The sequence below is a fragment of the Pyrus communis genome, chromosome 10 (assembly GCF_041283825.1).
Source record: "Pyrus communis isolate YQ-2024b chromosome 10, ASM4128382v1, whole genome shotgun sequence".
NCBI lineage: Eukaryota > Viridiplantae > Streptophyta > Magnoliopsida > Rosales > Rosaceae > Pyrus > Pyrus communis.
In genome coordinates, this window is record NC_142574.1 from 3,185,249 (window position 1) to 3,196,109 (window position 10,861).

The 10,861-nt window shown below is 37.5% G+C and overlaps 1 protein-coding gene across 2 annotated transcripts; it reads right to left on the reverse strand.

Annotated features, from left to right (window-relative positions):
- Positions 1 to 1,218: 1,218 nt before the first annotated feature.
- On the reverse strand, positions 1,219 to 9,392 carry LOC148693380 (uncharacterized). 2 transcript variants are annotated; one of them, XM_088678370.1, is made up of 9 exons: positions 8,055 to 9,392; positions 7,316 to 7,594; positions 6,373 to 7,200; positions 5,748 to 6,244; positions 3,882 to 5,217; positions 3,270 to 3,833; positions 2,540 to 2,630; positions 2,205 to 2,439; positions 1,219 to 1,520 (listed from the first exon to the last, which is right to left on the reverse strand). In XM_088678370.1, the coding sequence occupies exons 1-6, from the start codon at positions 8,598 to 8,600 to the stop codon at positions 3,732 to 3,734; spliced, it is 3,588 nt and encodes a 1,195-aa protein (XP_088534496.1). In that variant the 5' UTR covers positions 8,601 to 9,392; the 3' UTR covers positions 1,219 to 1,520; positions 2,205 to 2,439; positions 2,540 to 2,630; positions 3,270 to 3,731. The 2 variants fall into 2 exon arrangements, with proteins under 2 accessions (XP_088534496.1, XP_088534494.1); XM_088678368.1 differs by having other exon boundaries at positions 1,219 to 1,285; positions 1,415 to 1,520; positions 3,270 to 5,217; positions 8,055 to 9,273.
- Positions 9,393 to 10,861: the final 1,469 nt, after the last annotated feature.

Below are 10,861 nucleotides of genomic sequence, written 5' to 3' on the forward strand. Positions count from 1 at the left end.
GGGACTTCGGGAATACCGAAGAAAAGAAATCTGGGAACCAATTCCATACCGAATATTTCGGTATTTTTCGGTATGGGATTACCAAAATTTGGGATAGTTTCGGTTTGGGATTTTTCGGTTTGGATTTGGGATTTTTTCGGTTTGGTTTGGGATTTTCGGGAATTTTTTCCAGCCCTATGTATGTTCTTATTTTGTGTAAAGCTGGTTTTTATTTATTCGTACTTTTATTATTATTTTATTAGCTTCCGCACTGTGCACATGGTTATGTCACTTCCACATGACGGCCAGCATGCCTTGATCTCGGTCAGGGTGTGTTACCAGCTGTTTCAAACATAATCGGATGAATAAAACATTTTTAAGTCGAATAAATTCAACACAATTATGAACAAACAAAGGGATACATGAGTGAATGAGGTTGATAAGATAAGCAATTTTACTTTTATATACATTTTAAGTGAGTTGGCATATAAACATACTGTACAATGATGGGGAAGAAACTGAACGTCTTTGATTAGAAAGAGATGGTTTCCAAAAAAGTTCTGTTTCCTTAAGAAACAAAATAAATATAAGCAACATGCAGTTCACACATATTTTTCCCTTGTAGTTAAGATGGCAAAATATGTGTCCTGTAGGGCAGGCACCTATTTCAGCAGTTAATAAAAAAGATAGAAAGCGTTCAATACTTGTTCAAGTAGCTAATTTTCCTGCAGAAGCCTTGTTTCCATATGAAACAGAAGCAACATGCAGTTCACACATATTTTACCCCTACAATTAAGACGACAAAATATATGTCCTGCAAGCTAAGCACCTGTTTTAGCAGTTAACAAAAAACAGAAAAACTGTTCCGTTCTTGTTCGAGCAGCTAAGTTGTCAAGTAAAATAAAAATATGAATGAAATACACTACAAATTGTATATTTTGTCCTTAAAATGCAATTCAAATCCGAAAGTAATGAAAATGGTAAACTGTAATCATGGGTGGCTGCATCTATCACTTGATAATTCATTCCTCATCCTCCAATTTCTTGCAACAAATTTTAGTAATTACGAACGCCCCAAACTTACTAAAATATTTTCAATAACCTTCTTTCGTTGCAGGGTCCAAGAAGAACCAAACCATTTCAAGAACTCGCATTGCAAACATAATGGAACTAATTCAAATATGAAAACTCACAAATCACAATGCTCCTATCCAGTGAATCATCTTCATGGACCGCATCTTCTAAAATCGTAAAAGGCCTTTCTTTCTCCACCATTTGAATCTTACATTTCTTTTCTACCATTGATCTATGAAACCAAACTATCACTTATTTAAATCTCAAACACTTCCAACTAAATCTTAAATTAAATAGAGCTGTTCAATTATATTAAACTACATATAGGGAGGGGGAAAGAGAGAAGAGAGAAAAGAGAGACCTGGAATTATCGGATCCTCAAACTGACCGGGCCATAATTCTGATTGGGTTTCAAAAGCGACGTGTACACTAAATGCTATATCAGTGTTGTCGGATGCTGAAAGTAACTGCAATCCAGGGAACCATTTCATTTATAAGTATAAAAAGTAATAGAAAGAATCAGGGAAAATCTGTGATGGTGGAAAACATAAAAGCCAAACCAAAACTATAAACCTGTATTAGAGGTTTAATAAATCAAATGTTGAAACCCATTTAATAGTATTGTTCAAAACCTAAAAAAAGGATTGAATAGTCATGGTAGAGTGGAGGGAAAAGAAGAAGCAAGCCACTATAAAATTACAAGCATCGTCCAGCTGAGAACAAATATGTAAAAAAAGTTGGCCACTTATTTGTAAGATGGAGAATATATTAAGGCATGTTCATGGATGCGGAGACTAATGAACATTGTTAGATACTGGGTATGCATATCATTCATTTAGTAGATATAGAGGGTAGGAGAATGTAGTTTTAAAATTGGAGAAGACCACTTACGAAGAAAAATCTAATATAAATGTGAATTGCAAATATAAATCCAATTTTCGAACAAAATTCACTAATATAAATCTGAAATTTGAACTGTCTATGTTTTCTATTAAAACCCATCGTTTATCTTCTAGCCATCATACGTCTCAAACAATACCTTTACATCAAAAATTTTAAAACCATTCATACTCATACCAATCAACTCTATCATGCTCAAACCAGTTCGGTCTAATACGTAACAAAAAAGTTGTACTTCATATTTACTATACCATGTCTCCTTTGTCCCTTGGTGAAGTCAATATCGTCCCACCAACTGACCATTATTTTGCAACAGTTAAAATCTACCCCACGGGATCTTGCCACTGGAGGAGCAGCTTCCGCCACCGTAAAAAGCATCGCTTCCTCTCGCTCCATCCTTTACCAAATTGTTGGAACTGACGCTCATATCTACTGGTTTAGGAGCTGGTTGTTTTGCATTTTTTGCAACCCAGTCTTCCCTCATACCTGAAAGTTTCCAAGAAAGTTAATAGCAGAAAGAAATAATAACCCACACATTCTCCACGTTGCACATAAAGCTCATAATTAATTTTAGAAAACAACTTACTTGTCACGAATAACTTTCTCGGTCCCACTTCTGTCAAAATTTTGGTGGCAATTCTTTTCGCAATAACTGTTTCCCTTTTCATTACCCATGGCTACACAAAAGTACATAGAGAGTTAACTAACAGGATAATGAATCAGAACATAGTAGTTGGTCAGAAAAGATTAAAAACACACGAAGAAAGAATGTGAGCACTGAACCCTAAACCCTATATGAATACTATCAGACCATTCGTAACATGCATAATAGTTTGGACAATATGAGGACATTGAGGACAAACTTCAACACTCATGAAATCTTATAAAATTGCATTGTTTGATAAGAATCAATTATGTTTGGTTCCTTCTTGTTGAGGGAGATGTTACAACCAACTCAGCTAGAGAGTCATTCCTACAACAACATCAGCCTATGCAAAGTACGACATATGCACATACTATGCCACATATATCTTAGTCGGCATCTGTTACACGGTGTTACTAAACCTATTACAAACCCCTCGGCACACGCGTGTGCGCCCTTAATAACTTTTTTGGACTTCTATTTTTGAATTTAAAAGGGGAAAAAATGGATGGAGGGTTGGAGGGGTGAGGGGGGTAACTGCTTCAACATCTACTGCATGGATTTGGGGTTTTTAACTTTGAAAATTAATTATTTGAAATAATAGGTTGGAGGCAAGTACTTATCCCAGAATGAATTCATATTTAACATAAGATTTGATTGCCGAAGTACTTACAGATTGTTTCCCCAATACGTCTATTACATCCACTTGATGCCACAATCTGCTATGTTCTTCAGGATGGTCAGGGCATTGTGCATGTACGATTTCTCTGGCCATGTCTCGAATCAGATTGCCTTCTGTATCAACAGTTACAAGGCATTGATTTTGGAGTTCTAGAATTCCTTTTTTCTGGATATAAGTCACAGCCCCCAAATATTGTCGTGCATAGTTCATGTTCATTCCAATGAAGAAACAGCCTATATCCAGGATTACATCCTTCAAGAGGTCATCATTTAGCCTATCATAGCTTGTCTTAATATTTGCGAGAATTACCCGGCAGGGCTGTGATCTTTCCATTTATCCAGTACAGTTTCCCGTTCACTTGTGCTTCTTTTATGTAGACAAGAACCTAGGACTTCAAGTGCTTTTGGCAAACCTCCCCGGTAGCCAACGTCCACGGTAGCCAACAGCTTTTCCTCAGTGCTCAACATAATCTTCATTCTTTGTTTCTAAAGGTATGACTCCCGCCGGCGGAGAGAAGAAGTTTGAAGGAGTCGGAGTAATCCAAGCGGGCCCAGCCTGCGAGAAGAAGTTTGAAGGAATCGGAGTAATCGAAGCGGGCCCAGCCTGCGAGAAGAAGTTTGAAGGAATCGGAGTAATCGAAGCGGGCCCAGGCGACAAGATCCCCCGAAACACACCCTTTTGCCTCACACAACCATCACCACCATCATCCATAATTTCCATTCCTTCCACAACATCTCGAGCAGTACTGCTTTTATTTATCCCTTGATCATGAGCCGGAGGTTTATTAAAGTTATCGTAATTCGGAGGATTAATATTACTGGGCAGGGAAGAAGATGTAGTGGAATAATTTGATGGTGGTAAGCCAGTGAGGCTTTGGACAAGGTCCATGAGCCCGCTAGGACTTGAGCGTATGACCTTCGGGGACACTGAGTAGATTACGACCGGTGACGGTGAAATAAGGCTGTAATCTTGAGCGTATGACCTTCGGGGACTTGAGCGTACAACTGGAGGTTTCTTGATCTTGACTGAGTCTTTGTTTATGTTGAGAGGCGTTGGACGTGGACCTTTGAGTTGAAGCTTTCTTCTCGGATATTTTTCTATTGAATAATCCATGCCGTTGAAGGTGAAATAAGGCTGTAATCTTTTCCATTTATCCAGTTCATTTTTCCATTCACTTCTGCTTTTTGTATGCAGACAAGAACCTAAGACTTCAAGTGCTAGTGGCAAACCTCCACAGTAGCCAACAGCTTTTCTTGAGAGCTCAACATACTCTTCATTAGGATAATTCTTTCCAAAGGCATGCCAACTAAGTAGCTCAAGAGCTTCTTCTTTATTCATTTCTTGCACAGTACATGTCGCCTCCACATTAAGCATCTTTAGCAGATGTTGATCCCTTGTTGTTATAATAATTCTACTTCCTGGACCAAATGAGTCATGCTTTATAGCTAATGCATCTAATTGTGCATCGCTGTCTACATCATCTACTATGACAAGTACTCTTTTGTTGCCAAGTCTTCTTTTAATCTCCTTGGTCCCTTCATCGACCCTACTAACCTTCATGTTTCCCGATCTCAAGATATCAGAAAGAAGTTTGTTTTGTGAATCAACCAGTTCCTCATCGACCCTACTAACCTTCATGTTTCCCGATCTCAAGCTATCAGAAAGAAGTTTGTTTTGTGAATCAACCAGAACCTTATCTTTTCTCACATTTGGAAGAAAACTTCTACCATCAAACATGTGCTGATATTTGTTGAAAATTACTTTTGCAACCATTGTTTTACCCAGTCCGCCCATACCCCAGATTCCAATGATACGGACATCGTTTGATCCTCCAACATCTAAATAATTACTGATTTTTTGCACGCGAGAATCCATTCCAACTGGGTGTATGGCTACGTCCAAGTAATTGCTTCTCAGTTCTCTACTAATTCCTTCATACCTGGTAGGTAAAATTCAATTCAAAATTCAGCAAAAGATTTACTAATAAACGGTACAATTAAATTGAACTAAAATCTTACTCATTATGACTAGAGAGCTTGGGAGTGGAAGATTTGAAAGGCCAAAGATGAATCAAAATCTTCGAAAACCATTAAAGCATCATAAACTTCAGAACTTATATTTATATATGCATAAATGTGTAAATTCAAATATTTGATTCATGTGGTTAGCTCAATATCTGACCACACATGACACACAGAATGTGTTCATAAATTCTCATGGAAGAGTCTGGAAGCTCTACATTGCAATGTGTAAAATCATATACTCCAAGCCGCAGTAATAATAATTTCATTGTTTGTTCGACATTTGATAAATATGAGAGTTAAAAAGACCAATACCTTATGTAGCCAATTAATAACTTTTGTTAGAAAGAACTAAGGTACTGCATGCTTGTGTATAAAAAAAAAATGGACTGGGAAATATTAAAAAAAATACAAAATACAGGAAAGGAAAAAAGAAATAAGAAAGTACCCATCAGCTCCCAATAACCAATCCGGATGTAGGCCAAAATCGTATAGATGAAAGTCTGAATCATGCATATTTTCCTTCATAAATTTGTCCCATGCTAGATTAACCCCTAATTTCTTCACACTCACAGAAGCATCTGCAGTTTCAACAGGCACTACAACTATAACGACCTTGTCCCCTCCTTGCAGACAGAGCACATAGTTCGATATCTGTCCCTGCCAAAGATAATGGTCATCAAGTGTACAGGAAGTTGGTACCGAAGCGTATGTTATCCGGGCGAGCAAAGCAGTACGCTTGGTTTTATTGATAACAATAATGCCGAGAGGACCTTCACGTTGTTTCTTCGAAGAGTATATGCAGTACAGAGTCAACCCGCTAAAATTGCGACCAAAAATTAGAGGTATGTGAAAACTGACCAGATCACCCTTGACAAAATCAAACCAGTCAGGAATATAATTTCCATTGAGAAAAATGCCACCATATCCGCAAGAAGTCCATCCCTGTCCGATGTAGAGCCAGATTTGTAACAAAAATACATTGTTATGTATGCATGTGTCATATATATGTGCTGCTGTGTGTGTGGTAGAAAGAGAAGGAGAAAGAGAACAGGCTAGATAGAAAGAGAGACCTGAAGGATGTTCTTCCTAAAATTAGCAGTGAGATTGATGCACCCTTCCATATGAACCCTTGTCATCGAGTTTAATGACATATCCAAGCCCGGAATCTCTGTGAGTTTGCATGAATGACTTAGATACAACTCTCTCAAATTCGACAATTCTGAAAAATCTGGCATTGTTTCTAATGCAGTGCACAAACCCGCTCGCAAGACTTTCAAAGTTGTTGGTAAATTTGGGATTGCATGTAGGTTTGTGCAATCATCTAAACACAATGTTTCAAGCTTAGAAAGACCACTGAGACTTGGTAGGCTACAAAAACTATTTTTTCGAAGATCTAAATCTTCTAAAGAAATTAGACTCCCAAGATCCTTTGGGATTTCGTCATCGGTTAAAGTGCAGCATCCAAGATCTAATTTCCGTAAAGAGTTTAAGCAATGTATAGAAGGGGGCAAAAGACTAGTTGATGGTGACTCTTTCACACCATATTGAGATGAAAAACTCAGCTTTAGTATTTGTCTTATGGGTGTGCCATCTGCTGTCTTATGGTAGCTCTGTCCCAAGCCTTCAGCCAAGTTTTCAAATCTTGAACAGCCATTAAGAAGAAGAGTTTCAATAGACTTGGAATTAAAGAAATTCAGTGGGAGATCCTTGAGATTTTTGCAGCCTTCAAGATTTACCAAAGTCAGTCTTTCAAGATTCCCAATGGATGAGTGAACCTCAGACAAACTCTCACAATCATTCAATATCAATTCCTCGAGATTTGGGAGTTTTGAAAAGTCTGGTGTTTGTGCCAGGTTATGGGAATGACTGACATTAAGAAGCTTCAACTTCTCGAGCAACTGTTAGACAAAAGGAAAAACCAAAATAAACACAAATGGAAAAGAGAAAGCATGAAGTTGGTGTTTATAAAACCTGACAGAAAGAATTAATAATTTGGTTGAGGCCATATCATACCAAATCAGAATCCTCCCAAACTCGTATGAGTTTGCTATAGCTCAGGTCAATAGCAACTAGGTTTGGTTGATCAAAATCTTTTGGTAAGACCTCCAGAGGAAAACCATGCCAACACAACCATCTTAACTCTTTGGAAAGATTGTGGTAACTTCCAGTGAGCTTTACGTTATTGAGTTTGAGCAGTCTCAGACTCTGCATGTTTCGAAATGATTCTGAACTGAAGCTAGACTTGCCGGACTCTTGCATATCTAAAGCAAGTCCTTCAACGTCTTCTGTTCCCTATTACAAAAAAAATTAAAAATAAACAACTAAAAATTAAAAATAAATAAATAAAAACAAACCAACAACAGCAGCAACTGAGGAACTAAGAAAAGGATTATTTGCACGGGAAAGGTGATCAATTCATATATCAGAACCACAAAGCCATGAATTGGATGGATGAACCAAATGGGAGGTAGACAATTAGACAATTTAGAACATGGGCCTCTCATAGCCAACTTTTATTATACATCTGCTATAATGTGCATATATGTCTGGATAATAACCTTAAGAGTTGTACTTTACAACTGTCTACATTAGTTAGGTATAACAAATAGTACTTAACAAGAGCAGGACATGTGTGATTCAGTTATTTAATTTGAGATAATTCAATACAATCGGATCCTTTGTTGTCTCTTACAAGTTCCTGCTACATTAGTACGCACATTTTAACATCTAATTTAATTGCAAAAGTACTTACAGATTCCTTCGTCAATACGTCTGTTATATCTTCATTATGCCACAATCTACTACGTTTTCCAGGATTGTCAGGGGATTCTGCATGCACGATTTCTCTGCCCATGCCTTGAATCAAATCATGCATCATGAGATTGCCTTCTTTATCAACAGTTACAAGGCACTGATCTTGGAGTTCTCGAATCCCTATTTCCGGATAAAACTGACAGCCGTCGAGTACTGTCATAACATAGTCCTTGTTCATTCCAGTAAAGAAACAAGAGATATCAAGGAATATAGCCTTCACGTCATCATCAGTTAGCCTATCATAGCTTATTTCAAGTCTTCCGTGAATTTCCCGATAAGGCTGTGATCTTTTCCATTTATCCGGTACAGTTTCCCATTCACTTGTGCTTTTTGTACGTAGATAAGAACCTAAGACTTCAAGTGCTAGTGGCAAACCTCCACAGCAGCCAACAGCTTTTCTTGAGAGCTCAACATACTCTTCATTAGGATAATTCTTTCTAAAGGCATGCCAACTAAGTAGCTCAAGAGCTTCTTTGTCATTCATTGCTGGCAGAGGACATATCTTATCCACGTCAAGTATCTTTAGCAAATGTTCGTTTCTTGATGTTATAATGATTCTGCTCCCCAGACCAAAGGAGTCAGGTTTTATAGCCAAAGCATGTAATTGTTACACTGTCTAAATCATCAATTACGACAAGTACCCTTATGTTGCCTAACCTTTGTTCGATCTCCTTGGTCCCTTCATCCATACTACTGACCACTACGTAGGCCGGTTTCAAGATATCAGAAAGAAGTTGTTCTTGCAAATCAACCAGTTTCTTTTCCCTCACGTTTTGAAGGAAACTTGCACCGCCAAAACTATGATGATGTTTGTTGAAAACGGCTTTTGCAACCGTTGTCTTACCCAGTCCGCACATACCCAAAATTCCAATTATGCGAACATCATTTGATCCTCCAACGTCTAAATGCTTACTAATTTCTCGCACGCGAGAATCTATTCCAACTAGGCTGGTGGGTACCTCTAAGCATGTGGTTCTGCCCAGTTGTATAGTGATCCTAGCAATAACGTTCCTGATAAAGGCTCCATCATGCCTGGTGGTTAAAATTCAACAAAGCAAAAGTACAAATTTATTATGCAACTTCAAGATTACATTAATCTTTCAGAAATTGATGAGTCAAAATCTCCAGATACCATTACAATATCTTAAACTGAAATCTTGGTTGCTAAAATTCAACAAAGCAAAAATGAAAACTTAAGGCCCAACCATTTCGTTTTCAGTTTTTATAAAACTGAAAACTAAAATCTTATTTAGTAACTACTTTCAGTTTTCAGTTCACTTTTTATTTAGTTTTTGTTTTCACTTTTTATTAAACTGAGAACTGTAAACAAAAACATAAAAACTAAAAGCCAAAAATTGAAAACCAAAAATAGAAAAACTTCATTTTTTGGTTTTCATTTTTTTTTTTAAACTCAAAACTGAAAGTGTTGTCAAACAAGATTTTAAATTTTAGTTTTCAAAAAAGTAAAAACTGAAAACCAAAAACTAATATTGAAAACGAAATAGTTACTTAAAGTTAAGGTTAATTTCAGTTTACTACTATGAAGTTTTTTGATTTTTAACATTTCTTACATAAAGGTTTTTTTGTCCCAGTTTGATAGCTAAAGTCACAATTTTGAAATACTTTCTTACATCTGTTAAATTTTCCGTCAATGCGTCCACGTTGACAATAACTAACTACTGCGTGTCAATATGAGCCCATTTGGGTATTAAAAAACTAAATAAAAATAAATAAATAAAAGTAAAAATAAAACAAATAAAAAAATCTTTTTCTTTCCTTCCCTCTTCTCTTCCCCGATCCCTCCTCCCACTTCTCCTTCTTCACCTCCCTGACCCACCACCCTCTCCTCCACCGCATCTGAGAACAACATATGAATGTACAACAGGAATGAAGGAAAGTGATAAGACCGGATTCTGCCCATTTGCAATTCCTTCTCTGTTCGTAACATAACTATCCTCTTCACCCCTCCCTTCTCTCTCCCCAAATCAATCTTCACCCACCCCAACCCAAACTACCCAAGACCCGAGTCTCTAGAATCCCCAAAATCCCCACGGCCTTCGTGGTGGTGTTGGTGGTCACCATTACCCAGGACCCAAGTGAGAAAAAAGCAGGACGAAGTTGGTGGTGCGTTCGCGAGGCCGCCGATCTCCTCGTTGGTGGCGAACTTAGCAGCGCCACCGATTTGGGTTTGGATTTAAAGGGGCTTGGATTTGGGCGATGGCTGTGAGGTGGGCAATGGGGGCGGCGTAGTTTGGGTTGGGGTGGGTGAGAGAAAGAAGGGAGGGGAGGTAAAGAGGGTGAAGGAGGGGGAGGTGAAGAATGAGGAGTGGGAGGGATTGGGGTAGAGAAGAGGGAGGGGAAGAAAAAGTTTTTTATTTTTTTATTTTCTAAAATTATGATTTTAGGTGGACGAAAAAACCTTCATATATTAAATGAGTAAACTGTCGATTTACCACTGAACTTTTCTATTGGAAAATTAAGGACTCAAAACTAATTTTTTTAGCCGATTTGCCATCTACCGTTAGTTTTTCATATATTCCATCCATATTTCCGTTAAGTGAGACTATGTGCACAACATGTAAGGGTAGTTAATTCATTTCACTCTTAAAAATGATTAAAAACTGAAAATAAATAAAAAAACAAAACTTTCCCTCTATTTTTTCCCGCTAATTCATATCCTCAATTTTATTTTTCCCTCTCATTCCTATGCATGAGAAATGACATATGGTATTATTGTCTTCATAA

What these genes read in the sequence shown, in the direction of transcription:
- LOC148693380 (XM_088678368.1), bottom strand. Translation starts at nt 8,600, where the DNA reads ATGAATGACAAAGAAGCTCTTGAGCTACTTAGTTGGCATGCCTTTAGA. An exon ending in TTTGGGAGGATTCTGATTTG is followed by an intron (nt 7,201 to 7,315) that starts GTATGATATGGC and finishes TTTGTCTAACAG; the next exon opens with TTGCTCGAGAAGTTGAAGCT. An exon ending in TGGTTATTGGGAGCTGATGG is followed by an intron (nt 5,218 to 5,747) that starts GTACTTTCTTAT and finishes TTTACCTACCAG; the next exon opens with GTATGAAGGAATTAGTAGAG.